Source organism: Amblyomma maculatum, chromosome 1, assembly GCF_055883805.1.
Source record: "Amblyomma maculatum isolate TAMU_Amacu chromosome 1, ASM5588380v1, whole genome shotgun sequence".
NCBI classification, from domain to species: domain Eukaryota; kingdom Metazoa; phylum Arthropoda; class Arachnida; order Ixodida; family Ixodidae; genus Amblyomma; species Amblyomma maculatum.
This window is the reverse complement of record NC_139344.1, coordinates 464,839,198-464,863,851: the sequence shown is the minus strand read 5'-3', so window position 1 is coordinate 464,863,851 and position 24,654 is coordinate 464,839,198. Positions and strand designations below refer to the sequence as shown.

Here is a 24,654-nt window from a genome sequence, read left to right as displayed (position 1 = left end):
AATTGCTGGCCGTTTTTAATGCGAAAGCATTACTTCGCTGTGTTCACAGATTTTTGTCCGCAGACCGCGTCCGCAAAATCGTGTCCGCAACAGTTGTAATTGAGAAGTGGTAGAGGTTAATGAGTTGTGTCCATCTATAGAGGGTGGCATAATGTTATGCCGGAAAGAATAATTAGAACAATAAATTTATTAGGTAATTATTGAGAGGCAGAAAATGTAAACTTCCGCAGTAGTTGTAATTGAGAAGTGGTAGAGGTTAATGAGTGGTGTCAATCATAGAGGGTGACGTAATGCTGTGACCGAAAATATAATTAGGTCAATAATTTAATTACAGCAAAAATGAAAAAGTTGTCCGCAGCAGTTTAAGAGAAGTGGTAGAGTTTAATGAGGGGTGTCAATCGATTATTTGCTTATTTATGTAACTCGAGGCAAAAATGGTAAACGTAAAATGAAATGGTCTGGTATTATTCGGTGGCTTAGCGTGAAATTTGAACGTATAAATGCTAAAATAGGTAATTAAATCAGTCAATTACGGTGACGTAAATATGTATCAAATACTGAATAGCTAATGAAATCAGTCAATTAAGGTTATGTCAAGGATGTGACGTCACGCAACCTGAAGTCGAGCAAAAAAGGGCATAAGAAGGGATTGGCGTACAATTTGAAAGTATCAAAAACGAAAATAGTTCAGTAAGTCAGTCAAATGGGGTTACGTCAAATATGTGACATCATGCAACCCGAAGTAGAGCCTAAAAATGGCATAGGAAGGGATTGGCGCGCAGTTTGAATGTACCAAATACTAAAATTAGTAAACAAGAAGTGAATTAATGTAACGTCAAGGATGCGACGTCACGCAACCGGAAGTGGAGCAGAAGGGCATAGGAAAGGATTGGCACGCAATTTGAAACTACCAAAGACTAAAATGGCTAAACAAGACGTGAAATTAGCAACTAGAAGCAACCAGTACAACCTCCAATTAAGATTCTGCCGTGCTCTTTATTTTTATAATTTTTAATAATTGTTTTGTATTTATAATTTAATTTATAATTTTTTTAAAAGCTTGATTTCCAAAGTAGAATATTATACCTTAATTTTATGATGCGTACAAAAATGTCCGTATATGGGAAAATGTACTGCTTGCTGTCAAGGGGCGCTTTCCGAATTCTGATTGGCTAACGCTTATTTTGACATCATACTGTGATGTCAGAATAAGAATTCATGACATAAAGAATATGCTGCCGCTGCCGTACATGGCAGGCGGGGGACGCTACGTTTGCGGCCACAGTGAGGCGAGCGCGTAAAAACATGGCGAATTTGATGTAGAGTATAGGCGGCTGTTAACTCGCAGCAGTTTGGTAGACAATTACTCTGGGTGGTAAAGTAAGCTGAGACATCTTGTTGTCATTGCAGAAAGCAGTGCAATGACGTCGTAAGGATAATTTTTATATGCGCAACATTTTGGAAGAATAATGATACAGGCGCAAATTTACAGCCTCACGAGGACGCTAGATGCCCCCCTCCAACCCCCCCCCCCCCCCTCCCGTTGCAAACGCTTTGCCCTCATGGAGGAATCAGCGATCTTTGCGGTTGTTGTCAAGTGCAGCAATGGCGGTCTGCGAACTCGGGCGGCTTATATGCGCGAGACTAGGCATTTCAGAGAGCACGGCGATGTTTTTATTCTGTCTGGACTGTCGTGATCGATTGCGGCAACCTGAGGTGCCATAAGGTGCGGTGGCTGCGGTGGCTGTGCAAGGAACTTCCCAGTAACAGGAAGCAAAGGATAGCCAAGGACTGCCTTAAATGTTGGCCCTAAGCACTGCCCTTTGTTGTCTAGCACTATGGACTCACTTCTACATTACGAAATACACAGTATTTCCACGATGGAAAGAGCAAGACAAATTACTGGCAACTTCGTTTTTAATAAAGCAATGTATGTGACATACCTAAGACACCTGTCTGCTGGTCAAATGTGATGTGCTTCATGTAAACTGTTGCTGACGTATACATGCAGGCTCACCGTTTTCTTTTTTTTCTGAAAATAATTATTCGCGAGTACGTTATAAAGATACGCTTTAATCATTTGGTCTAATTAATTGATTTTTTGCTTTGGTTGCTTGGAGAAAATAGGAGCGGCCTTCGCCCTGCAGTGGGTATACCCAGGCTGATGATGATGATGCCTTTTCCAATACGGCTACAACACGATCTCTCTTATTGCTTTGCATTTTACTGTTTCGACAGCAAAGGATACGTGCACGCAGCGTCGGCCTAGCTTCGTGCCGCCATTCATCCCTCATCTCTCACGTTCTTCCCTATTTCTCCATTTGTGCCCTCTGCGGGTGTACGGTGGCCTACTGGGGATCGCCTAGCTACCTTCCCTGCTATTCCGTTTTTCTGTTTCACTGTCTCCCGGCCTTTCTAAATCATCTTTTGCGTTTCGCGGGACCCTTTCGCGCTTAAGCGTATGAACATTTAACCGACGAAGTTCAAGGGGGGCCCAGCGTGTACCTTCCATTTAGTCGGTTGTGCGTTTCTGTGTGACTGTCGAAGACACACACACACACACACACACACACACACACACACACACACACACACACACACACACACACACACACACACACACACACACACACACACACACACACACACACACACACACACACACACACACACACACACACACACACACACACACACACACACACACACACACACACACACACACACACACACACACACACACACACACACACACACACACACACACACACACACACACACACACACACACACACACACACACACACACACACACACACACACACACACACACACACACACACACACACACACACACACACACACACACACACACACACACACACACACACACACACACACACACACACACACACACACACACACACACACACACACACACACACACACACACACACACACACACACACACACACACACACACACACACACACACACACACACACACACACACACACACACACACACACACAGCGCTCGACTACTGTTCCCAAGGAAGTGGGATCGAATCCCGACCTCGGCGGCTACGTTTCGATGGAGGCGAAACGAATTGGCGCCCGTGTGCTGTGCGATGTCAGTGCACGTTAAAGAACCCCAGGTGGTCGAAATTTCCGGAGCCCTCCACTACGGCGTCTCTCATAGCCTGAGTCGCTTTGGGACGTAAAACCCCATAAACCAACCAACCAACACACACACACACACACACACACACACACACACACACACACACACACACACACACACACACACACACACACACACACACACACACACACACACACACACACACACACACACACACACACACACACACACACACACACACACACACGCCCAGAACCACACCGGGCACACGTCACGCGCTGTATCCGCGCTCTACATAACAAGCCGACACATAAAAAAAAAGTTAGAAACTTCTGACTTGATAGCAGCTGGTCATAACGAAGTGTTTCGAAAAAGGTGAGCAGCACAGCCAGTAGCTAAAAGCAACTGCTACTTTGAGACTGCCATAATTGTCCTTGTGCATGGACCATGCTGGCTGCGAGGGCACCTCTACGCCATGCTGGACCTACCTCGATAATTCATCACTTCTTTCTGTTTACGACGAGTTTCTTAAACGTTTCATTTTCTACATTCAATTGCCGCTCCTATTTGAGCCAAGCCACTGCAAATATTCCGTTCCCGTTCTTATTCTTTTTTGCTTTAGTTAAGTTCAGTCGTTGAGTCGTGTCCGACTCTTCGTGGCCCTATGGACCATATCACGCCACGCTTTCTGGTCTCTTACTATCTTCCTAACATCACATAACTTCATCTGCAGCGTCTCGAGGATGCCATATAACAATCGCGTTCGCTGCCTACCCCTTCTCCGGTGACCCTCAACCTTTCCTAATATCAAATCTTTCTCCAGCGATTCCTCTCTTCTCATCAGATGAACAAAAGTAGCTGAGCTTGAACTTTAGAGTTTGACCCTCCAATGAGCAGTCAGGGTTTATGGTCGACAATATCGATTGATCTGATCTTCTGGCAGTCCAAGGAACTCTCAACAGTCTCCGCCAGCACCACTATTCAAACGCGTCAATTCTTCGGCGGTCAGCCTTCTCCACAGTCCAACTCTCGCACCAACGTTTTTGCTTAAGCTCCTCGTAAACTCACTCAGCTTCCCGAGCGTAGCTGCTGCAGAATTTGAGACCGAAAGTATTTCATGATACACTGAGATCGCAAAGGCGAAGTATATTTCACTAGCCCTCACTGCAACTCGTGGCGTCCGCATCAAGAAATGCACCGCAGCGGCTCGGATGGCTGAAGCAGGCGCCAATACCTAGTCGCAGACCACAGAGCTTTTTCTATCATTTTTCTTCTCTAATCCTTAACCGTTTTGTGTACTTACATAACCTGGCACAGTCCTGCTGCACACTTCCCAATTTGAATAACATGGTTAATAGCTTAGAATACCCCCCCCCCCCCCGAATCCCTTCCTTATTTTGTGTCCGCAAAATATGTACATTGTCGCAGCCGCGGAAACCTGTGCTTTAATTCAAGAAAAAGCAGTCATATGTAGGTGAATTAAATAATCTCAAAGAACACAGGTACTAATGCGACTCCTTCTGAGTGACCACTGCCCTAAATTAGGCCATCACTTGGAGAAGATATTGCTTTACACATAGGACGGATAGATACAGAAGTTAGTTTACACAACATCACTTACGTAAATGACAAGCTTCCACTGTTAGCATTTGTAAATGCGCCTGACTCCAACTCAAGTTTGGGACGTCACAGCGAGGGCAATATATAATCAATAGCCCTGAGTTCGGATTTTTCTATCGGCCATCGCCTCCTTGAAGCACTAAAAATAAAGTAGCCACCTCTACATGACAGTACAATGCGTCACTTTGTTTGGAACCCTCGTGCTTTAAAAATCTTTTCTACCACTCCTACCTCGTACGAAGTAAAGCAGATTAAACACAATTTATCCATCGCAGCCGTGCCCATTGTGTGATCTAAAAGAGGGTCACAAAATTAAAAGAACAGCATTTTTCAGAATTAATTGCATAATAAGCTTCACCTAAGACAAGGTGTCATTTTCCGTCTAATCCTTATCTCATACAGCCAAGATTTTCTCATATTTGCCCTACATCTTTAAATTATTCTCTAATATTACGCGCAGCCTTGTGACCATTAATCAAACTTCCATCAGTTTTTCTATAACTTATCGTGCTGTAATTTATAATTTCAAATGTCTTCTGCCTAAATATTAATCATTTATTCGCCTTTTAAATGCTGCGTTTTCTCAAATCGTTATTTTCTCCTTGATTCACTGGCCTGCTAAAAAGCGTCCCTGTCAATTACATTCCTTGGCATTTGGCCTATTTTACACCACCCTCGTACGTAACATACTTTTGAGGCCATAAATATTGCCGGTAACCATTGCAAACATTTGTTGTTTTCAACAGACGCCGGCATGGGGCCTTATCAATATCGTTGTAGCCCATTGAATGCCTTTAGTTTGTTAATGATCGGATATATCCTTTTGTATTTTTCAGCACGAGATGTGCCCAGGTTAGTCTGGAAGGATTGCACGCAACCACAACTGTTTCCGTTTGAGTCCAGACTAATTGCAAGTGTGCCTTGGTTGGTTTATTTTGTCGTTTCCGAGCAGACTTCAAATCGAACACGGCTTATTGCAATCAGAATTCCTACTGCGACCATCGACAAGCACGCTTTCTACTATCACCGCTTCTATGTTGCTTAATTCTCTTTCCCGTACAAGCCAGCCCAATAAAGAGTTTATTTCGGTGCAATCTGTCTTCGATTGTTCCTTTCGTCCTTGTAATCGCCATAGGACAATATCTGCTTAGGATGGAGATTATAATTAGTGTCATAGTGAGAATGTATATTTGAGCACAAGAATCTGTTGTATATTTATGCTCCTGCCTCTTGTGCTTTCTCCAGCCCAGGCTCATTGAAAGTTTTGCACTGACTGCTTTTTCCAGAGAGCACCTCTGAAGCACCTGGAGGTGGTGGCGAGTCCGGAAAGCATTTGGAGTTGATCGACGGAGAAGTTTTAGAGTAAGTAATTAGGGTGCTGAAAACTGACGGCCATATGATGTAAACTGGTTGCTCAATATTTTCTGCAATCCTATGTAGTGCAATCCTATGTAGGGCCTGCTGATCACCAGTACATTGCCAGTACACGCCAAAATTGGGCCGACGGTTGCACTTGGCAGGCACTTAGTTATTTTTAAAAGCTGCGTGCTCTCGCTGAATGGCAGACTACACCCGCATCGCAAGTTAAACCGACATTCGCATTTTCATTTCTCTTAGCTAAATCAAGCCGGAGCATGACTGCGCTATATCCGTTTTATAGTACTCAGACATTTTTTTTTTTATCAGTTGCAGGCGTGTAAACATATTTTATGCGCTGTGCTTTCGTTCCTATTCCTTAAGTCCGGCTACCATAGCTTCTTGAATAGTAGCACGCGAACAATCTTGCAGTTAGCCGTTTGTCAAATTCTACACCTTTTCAGTTCACATTCTAATAGTGAAGCACTTAAGTGCCCGTCGTATTTCTTTAAAGTGCAGCTGATTACTATTTGGTTTTGTTTTGTTTATGGAGTTCAGCGTCCCAAAGCAACTCGGGCTATGCGAGATACTGTAGAAGAGGGCGGCGAAAATTAAGACCGCCTGGTGTTTTTTAACTTGCTCTGACGTCACACGGCACACGAGCGCCTTGCGTTTCACCTCCGTTAAAATTCGGCCGCCGCGGCTGGAATTCGATCCCGCATATCCTTGAGCACAGTAGGCGAGAGCCATAACCACTGCACCACCACGGCAGGACAATTCCTTTTGCTGCAATAATCTGTATGTATGGATGTATGTAAAACGTCAGAGAAACGTCTCCAGGTAATATGCCCCCTCCCGCCCTCCCCGTAAAAAAAAAACGTCCACGAAAAAAAGGCATCTAGGAGAGCTGCCGCTAAGAAGGCACGTCGCCAAGGGGGAAATAGCCTCCAAGAATGAATGTCCGGTATTCACGTTACAAATATCCACGCATTTTAGTGCATTCCCTCTTCACATTTTGAGTATATGTGACCATCATAATGGTGGTGGGACTTCTGAATGCCTGACATGGTTATTGGCACAGCACAACGAAGTGCGAAGAACCATGGTATAAAGCACACCCAACATGCCATAACACTAGTTTATTTAAAGAGTCGTCATTCCAATTTTGCAGCTCATTAAGCAATCATTTAGACAAGCCTAATCCCGCGGCTTCGTAATATTAGCCTAAACCAAATCTTCGCGTAATAAACCGCCGAAGGCGGAAGACATCACTAAAACGGCTTCGCAGATTTTCTGATGAGGAGGTTCAACTTCTCAGGCGATGGTGTAGAATTCTTGCAACACTTGCAGGGGCGATGGAGATCAGGCTGAGCCTTAACCGCTCGCTGGCCATGGTCACCTCGAAGTATATCGCTAGAACCATCCAATTACCGAGACCGGTGGTTAGTACACATTAACCACGAATCCACCCAAACCGGAGTAAATGGCTTGTCCTCTATCGTCTTCCCTAAACGACGATCGGCTTAGAACGGCGGATTAGAGTAAAATTTAACCCAATGAGAAACGAAGCACTTGCGGGTGGCCGCGGGAGTTTATTCGGGATAGATTTTCACTCTGCAAAAACGGAATGGCTTGTCCTCTATCGTCCTCCCTAAACGAGGATCGGCTTAGAACGGTGGATTAAAGTTTTACCCAAATATAACCGAAGCACTTGAGGGTGGCCGCTGGAGTTTATTCGGGGCAGATTTTCACTCTGCAAAAACGGAATGGCTTGTCCTCTATCGTCCTCCCTAAACGAGGATCGGCTTAGAACGGTGGATTAAAGTTTTACCCAAATAGAACCGAAGCACTTGAGGGTGGCCGCGGGAGTTTATTCGGGGCAGATTTTCACTCTGCAAAAACGGAGCAGTTACGGCATGCAGCCGTAGGTGATGTTGGGTAGATTTTCACTCACAAATATGCGGAGTACTTACGGCTGGTGTAGGGAGCAGACGCTCACTGTGCAATATATATTCATTTGCGGGTAATATGAGTCGTTATTACCGCGGCCTTTACCAATGCTATTAGGTTAGATTCAATTTTGCAACTACAGAACGCACATCGCAGACAAGTTTAACGATTCGCTTCTGTCTAGTCAGGGGTATGCTGCGCATGACGGCTTCGTGTATGTACACGACGCCGCGATCTCGCCCCACCGGCGTCCTCAAAGAGGTAAGGACAGCGATCTGATTCGCTTGACCTTTAGCGTTCTCACCCTGTTCGTAATTTATAGGCGAAACTGTGCTATTTGGTAAGACGTCGTATGAGCACAAAGACCTAGAACTTGCGGTGTATCAATTTGATAAATTTTGCCACCATTTAAGAAGCAGCGGTGCAAGGAACAGAGAGAGGACGTCGAAAGAAAAGCGCATCGAATCGCTGTCTTTACATATTTCTGAATGCTGGCTTTGCAACATTGTGATGCCGTACTATGCCCAAGACATCGCAGCCATACGCAGCTTATCAGCGTATTGAGCGGAAACAAAACGACGCCCGTGGTGGCAGTTTACGCTTTGCAAGTACGAAATTCCATCGAACCTAACAGCAGAGGAAATATATGGCTGCCGTCTAAACATCTCCCAATAACCTTCGATCATGCCGTACCGTGCTTACTGCCCGGCTGTACAAAAATACACAAACCATACAAACAACCGAGGAAATAACATCAGAAATCATCTAAAGAGCGCTTTTATTTAAACATGCGTTCACAAAAAATGTGCAACAAAAACCACCACACAGAATAAGTGCAGGGCAGGCGTAGCATGAAGATTTGGCACCCAGAAAGACACATTTGTCTTCCATTTCAAACAGCATTCATAACACAAGAATATAATAAGAATGCAGATAGTGAAAAAAGATACCGAAAGAACACGCAAACATGAAAATTAGTGGCGAAAAGTTTAGGCACCACGCTTCGGTATTCGAAACTTTTTCATGCATTCCTCTCAGAAAATACGACAGTTCTTTAGTTTAACGCGCAAATGAACAAGTCACATGAGGTAACAAATGTATGTAGTGCTTGCTAATTTTCGTCCGAACCGGCGTAACAACACTTTGACAACTAAAAGTGTTCCCCAATTTTATGCTCGGGACTGTGGACTTTCATTTCAGAAAAAAAAATCAGCGCCTAACACCCAAGCACAATGAGTTAATAGGGAAAAGGACGAACGTTAAGAAGGGGCAAGGCCATGAAATGGAATTTGGTTTGACAAAAACCAAGAAATTGATAATTTTCATTGATGTCAGTGATGTTTATTTCACAAAAGCAATTTTCCACAGCAAACAGTCAACTTGAAACTATGGTGAATATAAAGCTAATTGAATTTGTCCACCCATGGGCATGGTATTTTTGCTTCAAAGCCACAAAACACAATTTAGAAACATCTGGCGCGATAAAAAAACAGTTCGGGTACACATACAGAAGAAACATTTTCCCCCGAAGACAGCAGCGTAAAAAAAAAAGAAAAGCAATCAGTTTAAAACAATTGCGTACACCCAGTTAGGCGATCAGGCAAGAAGGTCGCGAATGGCTGCGGATGCACGCATGCATCCCGGATGTATGTATGCACGGAAACTAAAGTGATAATACTGAGATTGCGTAACTGAATAAAAACGCCGAAAAGCTATCTCCACTGGCAACAGCACACATCACTACAGATATAGAAAACTAGCACAGAGCGCGCGAGCTATGCTCGGCAAAATTTAACGCAGGTACAGGGGTAGTCAAAAGTTTCCAGGCCACGCGGTCTTCTGAGCTGTATACGTAGGCAGCTACTGCAGCCCCAAGTCTCAAAATATTTGTGCAGTGCACAAGAAGCGTTATTCTAACCGCCGAGATAATTGATTCATTTATTGGGTTTTTTAAGTGCCAGAATATGCCGACCAGAAGCAGAACCTGCGACCTGGGAACTTTTGGCACCTCTGTAACTTCACTGGCAATACACTAACGATGCATCGTTTGCAGGCAGACGTATAATCATGCAAATAACAAAAGAAACAAGTCCTTAAACCAGTATACCTGCTCTAATACGCCCCTTTGCTCTGTAGCGCCCTCAAGCGCTGTTGACTCCCGGCTTGACACGAAAAAGACGCAAAACTACAAAAAAAAAAGAAAATTACATTTTCCGCCTAAACAGAGAAATGCAAAAACACATACGCTGATATTTTCCGCCCAGAAAGACAAGACTGGGTTTCAAGCATATCCTTTAGGGCTGCCATGTCAAGGCAGAAATATTCCGCAGGTCAAGAGCGCAAAAATGCACGCACAAGAACTTCTACCGGTGCGCAAGCAACGACGTCGAGTCAGAGTGAAGCACAAGCCAGCACACCGTTCACCACGTCCACTCAAGTGAAGAACTCGCGCAGGCGCTTTGTCATTCTCTGACGCACTTGGAAACTAGTGGAGACTGACGCAAATGTGCCGCCGCTCACGTATATCCATTTAAACAGTGGTCGCAGGGAATGTGGACGGTTAGCCAAGCTCGCAATGAAGGATCAATTTGAGGACGTTAGGCTTGACACTACACAGCATCCGCTTCACTCGGTGAAACACGACCAATATCGTCACTCGCGCAGGCGTCTTTACACTCCCCGTCTCACGTCGAACTCGGATGAAAACACAAAGGTACCGCTCACGATAACTGTTTCAACAGAGGCCGCAGTCAAACCGTGCAGGCGACCCGGCTCCATTCAGCGGCGCAATTCGAGATGTTAGGCCTACAGGCTTGCTGCTTGAACCGTCGGCAAAGTCGCCTTCGCTTGCGGTGCGCAACACGATGCTTGCGCCGTCTGCTGTTGAGGGCATCTTTAGCCGAATACGAAATTTGCCGCTTTCGAAAGCGAAGCTGATAAAACAAATATACAAAGAAGCGTACTTTGCGTATGCTTGTGGAACTCAGGGTCATTTCGGCCTTTCTCGGTCTGAATTGTCAAAAGTTCTTTTTTTGCACCGTTAGAATCCTGGATTCAGAGCTCCGTCAAACCTCAGCCAGAGCGCCGGTTCAGTGCTCCGTTTAGCTTTATTTCATTCTCATGGCGGGGTCCTAAAAAACGGATGGCATGCCATTAGTGCTCCCTTTTCGGGGATTTTCTTTCTTCCGCAAACAATGCGAAGACGACGCGCATGCAGTCACTCTATGATTGCTTCCATCATTTTATTTTGTTATGAACGCCCCGCATCGGCTCGACGTTCAGTCTTTTCTAATTTGATAGGTGGAAACTATTTAAGCCTGCAACTCGCCGCGGGAAAAGTCTCCGTCTTAGAGTTCAAATACTACTGCAACGGACGAGAAAAAAAAAACGCGGGAACCAAAAACACAAATAATCTTATTGTGGACCAACGAAAACAAGACAAAGGACGAAGGAAAGCGACGACGATGGAACTGTCTAACAATTGAATATTCATTGGAAACGCACAGGTAATATATAAGTCGAAAATACGTGAAATCAAAAACAATACAAAAACACGTGAAGTATTACACTGCAAAATAAAGGCATTTGTCAAGGAGCGCTGTCGTGTTTAACTATAACGAAACGGACGATTTCACCACAGTTATACCCACGTTCTTAGCAATGTAATATCCTTCGTAGATTCCTCTGCTCATCTAGTTTCTGCTGATTACATTGTTGTGTTGGGCATGTAAAGCAGGCAAGAGTCCTCTTTACGAGCTTTGCATTCGCGGCAGGTTTGCACGAGGTTAGAAAAAAGCGATGACTTCATAACAGTGGACTGTTCGTGCTCTTCAGGTCACATGCTTATGCCGCCTGCCTGATTCACCATAATATATCTTTTTCGTATGGCACAGGAAAGTTCCACGAAGTCTGTTTTACAATTTATGAACTGTTCTGAGCATGACATTAAGCATTGTCGACTGTCCTGTCTGGAAGAGGCTGGCTTCAGCTTTTTATGCACTGCAGCGCACACTTTATCAAATTTTGCTGCACTGCGACGTTCTTGAGACGATGCGAGACATCGCATAAATGCGGAATGCGCTTGCCCTCATTTCGTGTTTCTTCCTGGTGCCCGTGAGGAGAAAGTGCCCTTTTAACTTTAGGTTGCCCAAACGTCTTTCTCAGCCTTGCCAGTTCTTCTCTGGATAGCCCGCTTCACGTAGTCTAGTACCCTCGATGAGGAAATCTTCCTCAATTCGTTGGCGGCATGACATTTTTATGGGTGTCGACAAGCATGATAGCACTATGCCGTTATTCACCAATATCTAATGTTGCGAACTGAAGGACAGAAAGATATTTCCGGCCATAGGTGAATGCATTCAGCAAACATGATAGCTGGCCAGCCTGAACGCAATGTGTAAACATTGTATGCGCTTTTTTGGCAACACAGAAGGGAAATTAATCCTTGGCCCGTTTTTTTCATGATGTTAAGTACGTCGGGCACGGTCGTTAACCTTTTGTTAGAAAGCGCCCGTGTCCTCTTAGCTTTCCTTAGTCAATCCTTTCTCTCTTTCGCACTGGTAACAATTTCCAACTTGCTCAATGCGGCGTGCTATTAAATCACAAATAATATCAAAGCTAAAACCATGAAAGATTATGTAATGCAAATCAATAAAATTCAGCTACACTAAATTCACTCCCGATAAGCCGTAGGCACCAGGCGAGGCACCAGACTGGTAGTAACCGCATATTCGGACCATGGAATGAAAATAACAAGGAGAGTAAGATTGGGATGGAGCGCATTTGAAAGGTACTCAAACATTACGACTAGCAGCTTACCTGCATCACTGAAGAGGAAAGTGTATAACAGTTGCATCCTACCAGTACTAACCTATGAGGTTGAAACATTGAGGTCAACGAAAAGGGTTCTACCTAAGTTCAGGACAACGAAGAAGGCCATGGAAAAGAAAATTGTAGGTGTAAGAGATAGGAAGCGTGCAGAGTGGGTCAGAGAAATAACTCAAGTTACCGACATTCTAGTAGAAATTAAGAAGAAGAAATGGGCATAGGCGGGACATGTAGTGCAAAGAGAGGATGACCAATGGTCGCTTAGGGTAACAAACAGGATTCCAAGGGAAGGAAAGCGTTGCAGGGGGCGGCAGAAAGTTAGGTGGGCGGAGGAGGTTAAGAAATTTTCAGGTGTCAAGTGGATGCAGCTAGCACAGGACCGGGTTAGAGGAACATGGGAGAGGCCTTCGCAGTGCAGTGGAATAATTCGGTTGCTGATGATGATGGTCGTAGAATCGATAAAAAAAAAACGCAGTTGCTTTATTTTACGCTGGCAAACGCTTTCGCCTAATGCTCTCAATTAGAATATTCCGGCATGATAGCATTGCGAAATTTTCAAATCAGATGCAGGATACTTGTTGAACTTTGTAAAAAAAAAATTAAAGCTTTCATTCGTCTAGTTGCTACGACATCAGTTCCTGAATGCATCTGAATACGTGAATTAAAAAATTCACAGCATCTTTTCACGTCTTTGCTCTTTTGCTCTGCGATGAGTTTGGCAGTTCATCTTAATCTGACTTCATTATTGGTGTATTACAAAGCTTTGTTATGATTCCAGTCGTTCTCGACTACATTGGCCAATAAATTGAGATGTGGCAAGTTCTGAAAATCTTTCCGACATCTTAACTGCCAGACAGTATAGGATTCACTTCTCTCCAAACTGGTCCTGTAGACAGCCTAAAATCTCTGTCTCTGCGTTTCTAAGCATCCTTGCAGTCCCCATTTTTGCAACGAACTAAAAATTGCGTAAAATAATATTCTAAACAAAACTCCGTGGAAACGACTAGCCATTGCCCGCCCTGGCGACTAATAAGGCTAGACCGCTGACGTAATGACTATGTTTCCCAAAAAAATGAATGCATTTCATTGTTTTGGAGGCCATAACACTGATCTGCAGCTATTAACGCGACAGAAAATGCGCACGTAAAAGGCAGTTTATCGTTTCTCATCAAAAGAAAATGATAGCCTCCAACCGATGTTAGCGTGCGAAATATAGCGACGCGTTATGAGTGTGCTTAGAAGATAACAAGTAAGACCCCACACGTGGTACGTCCTTTCTCGACAGGGAGGAAGAGCAGAAGGCATCGGTCCTGCAGCCGCAATCAGCTGCCTTTGCAGCGCCCGGTCCAGCTGAGCCCCCACGCATGTTGACCCCCGAGGAGCTCACTGCTCGCCGCATATCTGGGTTGAAGAACCAGCTGCTGGTCTACACGCTGTTCTGCTTCGTGGTCCTCATCGCTGGCATCGGTGTCTTGGTCGCCTGCGCCTTTAAGTTCTTCGGTGAGCCACGTGGCGGGACTTCGCTTCGTTGTTGCCAAAATACACCGCTTATCAATCGCAAAAATCCGTACTAATTGTGTGTTGCTTGTAATTTATTCGAATGATGCCATTATTTCGCCATTGTCAAGCAAATTATAAATAAAACTAAATAAAACGTGAGGAAATTTTGGCGCGTTAGTTGCTGCAAGAGTTAATTTGAGGATAAAGCGCGAAATCAAGGACGAGAGAGGATCACGGAATTGTAAGAATGGCTCGACGATGTTCGGTAGGTGAATGTTTATATTCTCCCCAGGCCCCATAGCAATGAGCACAGCAGAGCACCTCAGTACCCTTGGCTGACGTAGCCATGAAACAATTGTACGCGATTTTCTGTGTCCTCTTAAACGCAGAAGTGTTTCCTCTCGACTTATTGTGGTCAACGCAGAGCCACACAAAGCTTGGGGAATGCATGCACCACGTGCATTCCAGCCTACAGTTAGTACACTCAGGGGAACCGACGTGATGGCCGGTATCATTCGAAGTTTGTCCTGCGTCTTTGGACGTTTCAGATGCTGTACAGACCACACAAGGTACAGACGTTTTATTTAAAATAAATATTTCGCAATGCTTTATTTTATTTTATGTAAGGCAACAGGATAGGTAAGCTTCAGGGAACAAATCAATTTTTGTTGTGTAATTTAGAATCTCTACTTTAACTTTCAGTCTTTCATTTATGTCCACAGGAAATATTTACCCTGAAATCGACCTTTTTCGAAACCTAGGCGGCACCCACCCACGCACCTTTTGGAAGCTGCTCCGGATCTGCGCCTTTCCATATCTCAAAAAAAGCTTATCATCGCCTATTCTGTTCTCGTTCAGCGAGATGGCTGTCGCTCATCTGACAGTCGTGGAAAGCTAGCTGGCGTATTTATTTTGAAACAATTATTCAAAAGCAGCCGCATACTCACCACACACCCTATATTTTTCGTGCTTGGACATGCTTTCGCGGGCAACGGACCTTGCTTTTTTTTTTACCTTTGATATTTAACGCTCATATAATGACGAAACCAAAGAAGTGGTTTAGAAAACCACACTTCCACCGGAAGCAACATATCGATCAACAATGACTCCGAATCTTCGCAACAAAATCCAGTGACGGACGCAGCGGTTACCGCGCGCATTTGCATCACAGCTTTCACGCTCAGATCATAGAAACAAGCATCAGCGACCGTGGCTATTGTCTGATTAACATGACCTTCGCTAGCGTGCCGTTGCCGGAAGCTGTGACTGTAAAGAATGCGGTTCCAGCTGGTTGAAGACGCAGCCCGACAAGTTGTTGCTGCACATTCTCTCTGCAGCGAGTACAGTGCTTCTCCTCGCACCGGTTAGAGGCATCCAAACGGACAACATCGATCAATCTGGCTTGAGATGTCATTTGAGTTAATTTGGAGTTTCCTCAGGACGGATCACAGTCGAGTTTACGAGAAGCTAACTGTCGGTGACTATCCTTTGTGATGAAGGCTACACTGATGGTCACTAAGGGAGCCTGCAGAGCAAGGCAGCTGGCATAGTAAAGAAATATTAGCAATGGAGACAACAGCTTGGCTGGCATCTATTGAAGTAAATGCGTCAGCATGTATTTCTTGAGTTTAGTATTTTTATAAAGCTATTTCTTCCGTTTCAAAATGAATTAGATGAAAACAAATGTTGATGCTTTGACCATTTTTCTCAGGAACTACAGGAGCTAGGGAGGTAAATATTTAGAATTATACTGAGTGAACACTGCAGAGAGTTTTCTGAACCACAGTAATGAACACTAATACGGAAATTGTTATTTAAAGGGTATTTAGTGCAGATTTTGGGTTAAAAGTTTGCTAAGCCTAGTGAAAATGCAAACAAAGAATTCAATATTCAGAAAATAATTCTTAATGAGTATCACTACCTTAGGTTGCTTATTAAAATGATACCAATTTGAATGTTCTAAACCTAAGACATCATAAGAAAAGGGTAACAAACATGATGGGCCTATCCTGTCCCCTTAAGTAATATTTAAACAAATACTTTTGAAGCTCGTCCTACGTGCTTTATCAACTTCAAACGGCAGCATTTTCACAAAACAATGCTTAATAAAGATTCCTATGTGGAATAAACAAATTTCTTACGGTTTTTAAAACTCCTTTCACCAACCATAATAGCATTCTTCTAAAAAAAAAAACTGACCATTGCGGCACCATTTCTTCAAACAAAAAAAAAATGTCTGTGGTTGAACCCTGCTAAACCTAGTTAGGCGAAGCGTACGCATAGTTGTTCTTGTTTTGATTTGGTTAAACTTGGAGTTATATTTTTTTTTTCGTATCATGAAAACATCCTGGAGCCCGGAGCTTCGATGCAGATAATTCTGCCTGATCACGTGCCTCCGGACCCCAAGCAGTACAGATATACATTATATGCACTTACAGCAGCAACATGGCGAATGCGTAATTATGCATGCATCGATACAAATTTAAATGGGGCAGCAGTACATGAAGTAAGCCATAAAACATAATGCATCGTATGAAACAACACACCTGTCAAGGCCCGAAACATAACGCATCCATCATATCGTTGGCAATAAAACATTGTTAAGTGCAAATAGTTGAAAATAAATCCTACTAACGCTTTAATATGAGCGAACTGTTTTGAAATACCGAGATAAGGTGTAGTTGAACAAGAGATTATTAATTAAGACTAAGACTGAAGCAGCATAAGAGGTCGTCTGCATGTCGCAATTAGTTCTAATGCGAGGAGTAACGTAGCGTGCATGTCGCAGGGAGTGTGGATCGGGCTTACTGAGCACTGTATTCAAATAACTCAGATCTTGTTTTATTTCTTTGTAAACAAACACAGCACTTTGAAGTAAAATAATATCTTCTAAAGAAGTCTTTCAGATTTCAAAAAATAAGGCAATCTGTGGCCTAGTGCTCCTAAATAGTGAATGAAACCAATCGCTTTCCCTGTTCCTTGAACAATGAGATATTTTGTTTTCCCGTCGTACACCACATAAGTAAACAATACTTAAGTAGAGACAGTGTTAGGCAACATTATAGCGTGGTTTTAAGTCACTATGGCAAAACATTTCTGTACTAGGAACCTTGAAAGACTTGCTTTCAAGTTCGCCACGTCGTGATTCCAGCATAAATGTTAACGAAACAAAGATGCCGAAAAATGTTCGAGGTTCTCTTTTTCCAAGCAAGCGAATACAAAAGTTATGTCTGAAAATTGATTAATTTATTTGTTTCTTAACAAGTTATCCTGCGCTGCATGAAGATGAAGACACGAAGAACTATAGAGGACGAGCGCTGACCCCAACTAATTTTATTGTAGCAGACACATTTTACATTTATGGACAATGAACGACTAAGCGTATGCCTGTAGAAAAACGCTTTGTAGATTACGGAAAGCAGACTAAACCTTAATGTGTATTTCAAAATCTGTATTCACTGGCTCGTGTTGAGACTGATGTGGGGCTGACGCACGTATCACCACTTTCCTCGCTAAAAAACGCTTCAGACAATTCGCGCGCTAGACTGTCCTTACTCTGCTCAGAATCATTATGCCCTGAGGTCGTGGCTCACAGTGCTGCTCTTACTCGTTACTGCAAGAGCGCAGTGAGCGGGTCGTTTCTCATGTCAGTCTGATACGTTATCAAAGGAACACTCATGTTCTCTGGAAAGTTCGTTTACACGGCAGCCAGTTTATCCGACCTATACTTAGGCACATTTAATGGGGATTTCACATACCACACTCGTGGCACAGTGCACGCAAAGATTAGTGTGTTTCACCCCGCAGCCTGACCTCTCAAGGTCGCCACTGCTGACCTAGGGGCACATCTTAGCCAATTTGCTTGATGCTGAGAAGACAAGCGGCATGGCGTACTTGCTGTCAATCCTTTTCAGGTTGGGGGACACCTTATGTATCTGCGTTGTTTTCTCCATGCTTTCATTGGTTCCCTTTGATCATCTTCAACAATGCTTTAGTCGCCGCGGTTAATACGTGGTCAAAGAATACTGCTTTGCGCAGTCTAGCAACCTCGCCATGAGCGCTCACCTGCATCATATGATGGCACGACTTGAGGTCGAACTGCAGAGAAAACACCGCAATGGCTCTTTTTACATTTTTAAAGTGGGCCGAATGAAAGGGTAAAAAATCTTTCCCGGCTCTAGGTTTGTAACACTAGCAAACACATCTCCGCGCTTGATGTTGAGGTCAAGTAACTGAAGGCTACATTGTTCAGACAACTGGTACATTTACAATGTTGCCAGAACTTGCGTAAAATTGCCTACGCTACATCCCAATAACCATCTCTTTTGGGCTGAATTGAAATTACTGAACATTATGCACACATAACGATCTTTAGGGCTGTTCCGTCGTAAAAAAGTGTAGCCGATATGTCATTTGATAAAACAAAACTGTTACAGAAAACAGGAGAGACACATGATCTGATGCAGATGCCCTGACGTTGTAAATCAGTCTGTCGTCAAAGTGGATAAAAGTAGCGTTATTATAAAACTCCAAATATGACATAAAATTGTCGACACTAAAGCCACCGTCATCCTTAAAGGCTATTGCGCCATTTGTCTCAAAGCAATTTTCAACACCTATGGGACTGAAACGTGGTTGCTAACGAAGAGGGTTCTATTTCCGTTGAGGACAACGCAGCGGGCTATGGAACTAAAGATGGTAGAGGTAACGTTAAGAGATTGGAAGCGTGCAGAGTGTGTCAGAGAAATAACTCAAGTAACTGACTCTCTAGTGGAAATCAGGAAGAAATGGGCATGAGAAGGACATGTAGTGCGAACAGGGGATAATCGATTGTCGCTTAGGGTAACAAACTGGATTACAAGGGAAGGAAAGCATAGCATGGGGCGGTTAGGTTAGGTTAGGGGGATAAATGAGGTTAAGAAGTTCGCAAGGGTGAAGTGGATGCTGTTAACACAGGACCGGGTTAATTGGAGGAATATGGGAGAGGCCGTCGTACTGCAGTGCGTATAGTTAGGCTGATTATGATGATGATGATGACAAATGTTCAAGAGCAATAAATAGGTGCTTATGTATTGCTGATGTAGTGTGGTAATCTTCATCGTCATGGCCACTGACATGCGTCGCGTGCTGCCGCTCTCAAGAACGAAGAAGTTGGTCGTTGTCTGTGTGATTCGCTACGACTTAAGCCCGGCTGCGAGTTCATCCCGAGCAGCTGGATCCATCTGCGATGAGGGGACGAAGATCGGCGAGTTTTATACGGTATATTGTCACGAGACACTAAGTGGGAACCGGGCGGAGTTCTCGGCGAGGGCTGGTCTGTATCGTAGGAGTAGTTCCAGAGGTCGGGTCGAGAAGGTAGAAGGCGTTGGCGGCAAAGGCGTGCGACATGGCCCGGCAGCCCGCAAGAGTAGCAGATTAGCCGGTTGTCCGCGCTAAGCCAAGGGTTCGTAGGGCGTTGACGTACCCTTGGAATAGGGACATGGAATGCAGACCCAGGCAAAGGCGAAGGAAGGTTGGAAGGTGCGGCCTGGTAGGAAAGAGATGCTGATGGCATTAGCGGCCTGGCCGCAACTTGGGCGTAAGTCGGTGGTGCTGTTACTTGCTCCGGCACGAGGCTGGGCGGGAGCGTGGACCTATGCGGAAGGACATCAGCGACGTGATCTTGCACGGTACGCCGTATGGTAGGGGCCAACGACGGAGCCATGTCAGGAGCAAGGCGGCCAGTATCCTGTAACTGAGGGACCAGTGATGGCGGGCGACCTCTTCTCGAACAAAGGCTTTGATTTGTTGAAGCAAAGGGCTGTCGTCTGATTGTGTAGAACCGCCCAGCGCTAGTGTAGAGATGACGACGTCTCTAACACCGGACCGGCGGGTAGAAGCGTACTTCTTACAAAGCACGTCGTAGCTCTGGCAAATTTTGATAACGTCACTAACCGTGGCAGGATTTTTCACCCAGAGCACCTGGCACGCGTCGTCAGAGATGCCTTTCATGATGTTTTCGATCTTACCCGCTTCGGACATTAGCGGATCGACACGCTTGCACAGGTCCACGATGTCTTCTATATAACTGGTGAACGACTCTTCGGCATGCTGAGTGCGCTCGCGCAAGCGTTGTTCTGCCCGGAGCTTGCGAACTGCAGGGCGGCCGAACACTCCCGCAAAATTCTTTTTAAATGCAGACCAAGATGGCAAGTCTGCCTCATGGTTGCGAAACCAGAGGTTCGCCACGTCAGTCAGATAGAAGATTACGTTACCTAGCTTGATAGCATCGTCCCATCTGTTGTAACTACTGACGCTCTCATACGCCGACAACCAATCGTCGATGTCTTGGTCGGCTGTGCCACTGAAGAGGCACGGATCACGCTGCCGTAGAGCTCCAGAACACAGCACGGTTCATCTTTTTCGACACCAATCTAGGGCCCCTCATCATCATCATCATCAGCCTGATTATACCCACTGCAGGGCGAAGGCCTCTCCCATATTTCTCCACTTAACCCGGTTCTGTGCTAGCTGCATCCACTTGACCCCTGCGAACTTCTTAATCTCATCCGCCCACCTAACTTTCTGCCTCCCCCTGCTACGCTTCCCTTCCCTTGGAATCCAGTTTGTTACCCTAAGCGACCATCGGTTATCCTCTCTTCGCACTACATGTCCTGCCCATGTCCATTTCTTATTCTTAATTTCCACTAGAATGTCGGTAACTTGAGTTATTTCTCTGACCCACTCTGCACGCTTTCTATCTCTTAATGTTACCCCTACCATTTTTCGTTCCATAGCCCTCTGGGTTGTCCTCAACTTAAGTAGAACTCTCTTGGTTAGCCTCCACGTTTCAGCCCCATAGGTGAGTACAGGCAAGATGCAACTGTTTTATACTTTCCTCTTGAGCGATAACGGTAAGCTGCTAGTCATAATCTGCGAGTGCTTGCCAAATGCGCTCCATCTTAATCTTATTCTTCTTGATATTTCCTTTTCATGGTCCGGATCTGCGGTTACTATCTGTCCTAAGTAGATATATTCGCCTACTATTTCCAGTATTTCGCTACCTAATGTAAACTGCTGTTCCTTCCCGAGGCTGTTGAACATTACCTTAGTTTTTGCATATTGATTTTCAAGCCTACCTTTCTACTTTTTCTGTCTAGGTCATCAATCATTATTTGCAGTTCATCCCCCGAGTTGCTTAGCAAGGCAATGTCATCAGCAAATCGCAGATTACTGAGGTATTAGGGCCCCTAATGCTTTCGAAATCTAATAACCCATCCAGAAAATGCAAAACTCAGAAACAGCTGTAGATGGATCATACACAAGTGCGAAAAGCACATGAATTGTTTTGGCTACTAAACACTCAGCATTAGCAAAACGTAAAGTTAATTTATGAAATACTGAATAGGCTACATGTGGCGCAAAACAGAACGCCACTCAACCACCCCATCCCTTCTCACGATGAAGGAAAGAAATATTGATAATCAGGTATATAATTCATGTCGTTATGAGCATTGAATAACGTTTCCGAAAAAGAAATGATGTGAAAACTGGAGTAAATACCAATAATGTTTGCCACAGCTTCATGTTTGTTTCCCAGACTTGTGGAATTCAAACTAAGAAAGGTAATTTATTACGGATAGCCGAACTATTTTTTTTCTATGAGCAAGCGAAAAGATTTAAGGCTGTAGTATTTTTCACCGAATGGAGGAGCCAGGGTTGTGAAAATCTGTTCTATGCACGTGGCAGACAATTTGTGCTAGGTCACCCATGCAAGTTATTTTGACTACGGAATAAACCAGGTACTGTGCAAAAAAAAAATACACTTTTCCGTTCTTGAACCACGTGTAGTAGTATAACACTTTGCTGCACACTTCGCCTGGCAGCTCAGTTTCCGGTATGTCGCTACATGTTCTCGAAAAAGAACACTTCATATTTTTTCTCACGCATGCTACATTTCTTACGCAACCACTGATAGCTTTAGACGCGGGCAGAATAATTGCCGAGAATGTGTACTGGAGCACACTGTCAACTATAATACGGAGACACGATGCTCTATCTATCGTGAGAGGTCCCAGGTCAAGTAATGGTACTATAGTTAAGCTCTAGCCACACTGTGACCTCCGGCTCGTCGAAGGTGAAGTGGCCTGGCATGTTGGCATTGGTTGATACCTAGCGTAGTGAAGCTGTTGCTTCAAAATGTGTTCTTTAGTATGCTGATACCTCGTACACGTTACCGCAGGCTGCTTGAACCCAACCATCTACCCGTCAACGTATATGATTAATGAAAACACGACTTGCCTCACAGATGACTGCACGGATTTCGGTAAGTGAAACACCCAAACTTCTATGATTTTCTCTTTTTGCAAACATATATCCAATTGATCTCCCTCAACCCTAAATTACGTAATACTGCAACCAAAGCGTCTTCTGACGGAAAGAATCGACAGTGATGGCGAATAAGTTGCATGAATATTATAAAGTCATCACGTTTCTATATTTTATTGCATAGCCACTGTTCAGTTACACTGTTTACAATCAACAGCCAAATAAATTATACCTTTCACATTGCCGTCTTCCTTACAGTACGAAGCCGATTACGTACCCTAAAAGCACCGTGAATGACAAAAAACGACGTGGCGAATGCCATTTAGCTTTTCTCTGAAGAAATGATGCAAGTTTCTTGTGATATCTTGCATGTCACATTTGGTCGCTTCACCAAGTATTTTTTTAACTCTATAGAGTTAAGGGGGCGCTTTTGCAAGGGTTAGTTTGAAATTACATTCTTTTCATTACATTTACACTGACTTCAGCGTGACGACAGTTTCACTCGCATGCAGCGAGTGGCCGGTTAAGCCCATTCCAAACAACCTGGCCCCCACGCCAGAAACATTTCGCCCCACTTTGACTGTTAGTTAAAATGCAGCTAATTACGTGGCCTAGTCGCCAATTTTGCGATTGTGGGGTCGTTCTAAACCAGTCATTGTATAATTTGCTTTTACTTTGCCGAGTAACAATGCATTACCAGTTCCATAGGAACAAATGTATAAGGCACAGAATTTTATTTCATTGCGGATGGAAAATGAAAAGTGATATTGGCCTCTTATAATAAACGACCGGTGATTCTTGCTGTTTAACCTAACGGTTCTCTTGGTTGTGTTATTGTGTCGTAATTTCTCATTTATGAATGTTCACAAGCGTCTAACAATTACGCATGTACGGTTAAGCATTTATGCGATACCCGTTGACTTGCTTAGGTTCATATTGCAGTATTAGTGGGCTGGTAGATTTGTTAGTAAAACGAATACATGTATTTGAAGGTTTTAACAAAACACGTTGCTGGGATAGTTGATGAAGCATCGTTTAGAAACAAGTTATTCGGCGCTAAATTAAAGACAGGGGCACATGAAATACACAAATACACAAGAAATACACAGCGCCCGTCCTGTGTATTTTTTCCTGTGTCCCTGTTTTTTAATTAGTGCTGAATAACTTGTTTCTAAATTTTGAAGTTCTTAAGCGAAATAAAAACAACCGACAAAAAATATGTACAAAGTTTATGTGCAAGAAAAACAAATATGCACCTTGCTGATTCGCGTAGAACACCGAAGATATACACTGCCCTCCACGTGAAAATGTTAACACTGCAGATTTCAGGTGTCAATTCATTGTAAAACTCGGTGTTGTCTCGTTGGCTTCCTGCAATTACCCGGATTGGTTAGCAGGGTCATGCCGTCACAAATCGTATAACCCCTCGTTGAATTTTCGGACACCCGCTTAGAAAGTCGAAGGACTGTCACATGAGCAGGAAATTTTTTGCCGAAGATATTGAGGGTATTTACTCTAGCCTACTTAGCCGGTTTGATAAAGAACCGCAAATTTATCGACAAGACCCCAGGGTGTCAAACGCAAACTCTGGAACGCTTGGCAAAGCTAAAACAGGTACCCGATTGTGGGAAGTTGGCTGAATATCAGAGCAATAAGCAAATATTTTGCCTTCTCTCTACTGACTCGACGGAAATGAGCGAGGAAGCGTCCTTTCTGTCTTTAGCGTTTTAATAACTCACACAAAGACATTTTGGATGCTCACATTTTTTTTCCTTGCGGTATTCTGATTATTCGCTAGTGCTTACAGTGGCGTGCCTACTTTTGTCATTTCAATCTGGGAAGCTTGCGCATCACATTTTTGTGAGAGTCTTGCAGGTCGGAACTAAGATTCTGTCTTCTGAAATGCGCCTTGTCTGCACTGGTGTTTCTCCGTGCCGGTCTGAATGCGTT

At 44.1% G+C, this 24,654-nt stretch overlaps 1 protein-coding gene across 1 annotated transcript; it reads left to right on the top strand.

Moving 5' to 3' along the window:
• The first annotated feature begins 5,606 nt into the window (after window positions 1–5,606).
• LOC146209856 (uncharacterized) lies at window positions 5,607–22,710 on the top strand. Its single transcript, XM_084581349.1, has 4 exons — window positions 5,607–5,616; window positions 6,051–6,126; window positions 14,183–14,397; window positions 22,619–22,710. The coding sequence occupies exons 1-4, from the start codon at window positions 5,607–5,609 to the stop codon at window positions 22,708–22,710; spliced, it is 393 nt and encodes a 130-aa protein (XP_084437475.1).
• Window positions 22,711–24,654: the final 1,944 nt, after the last annotated feature.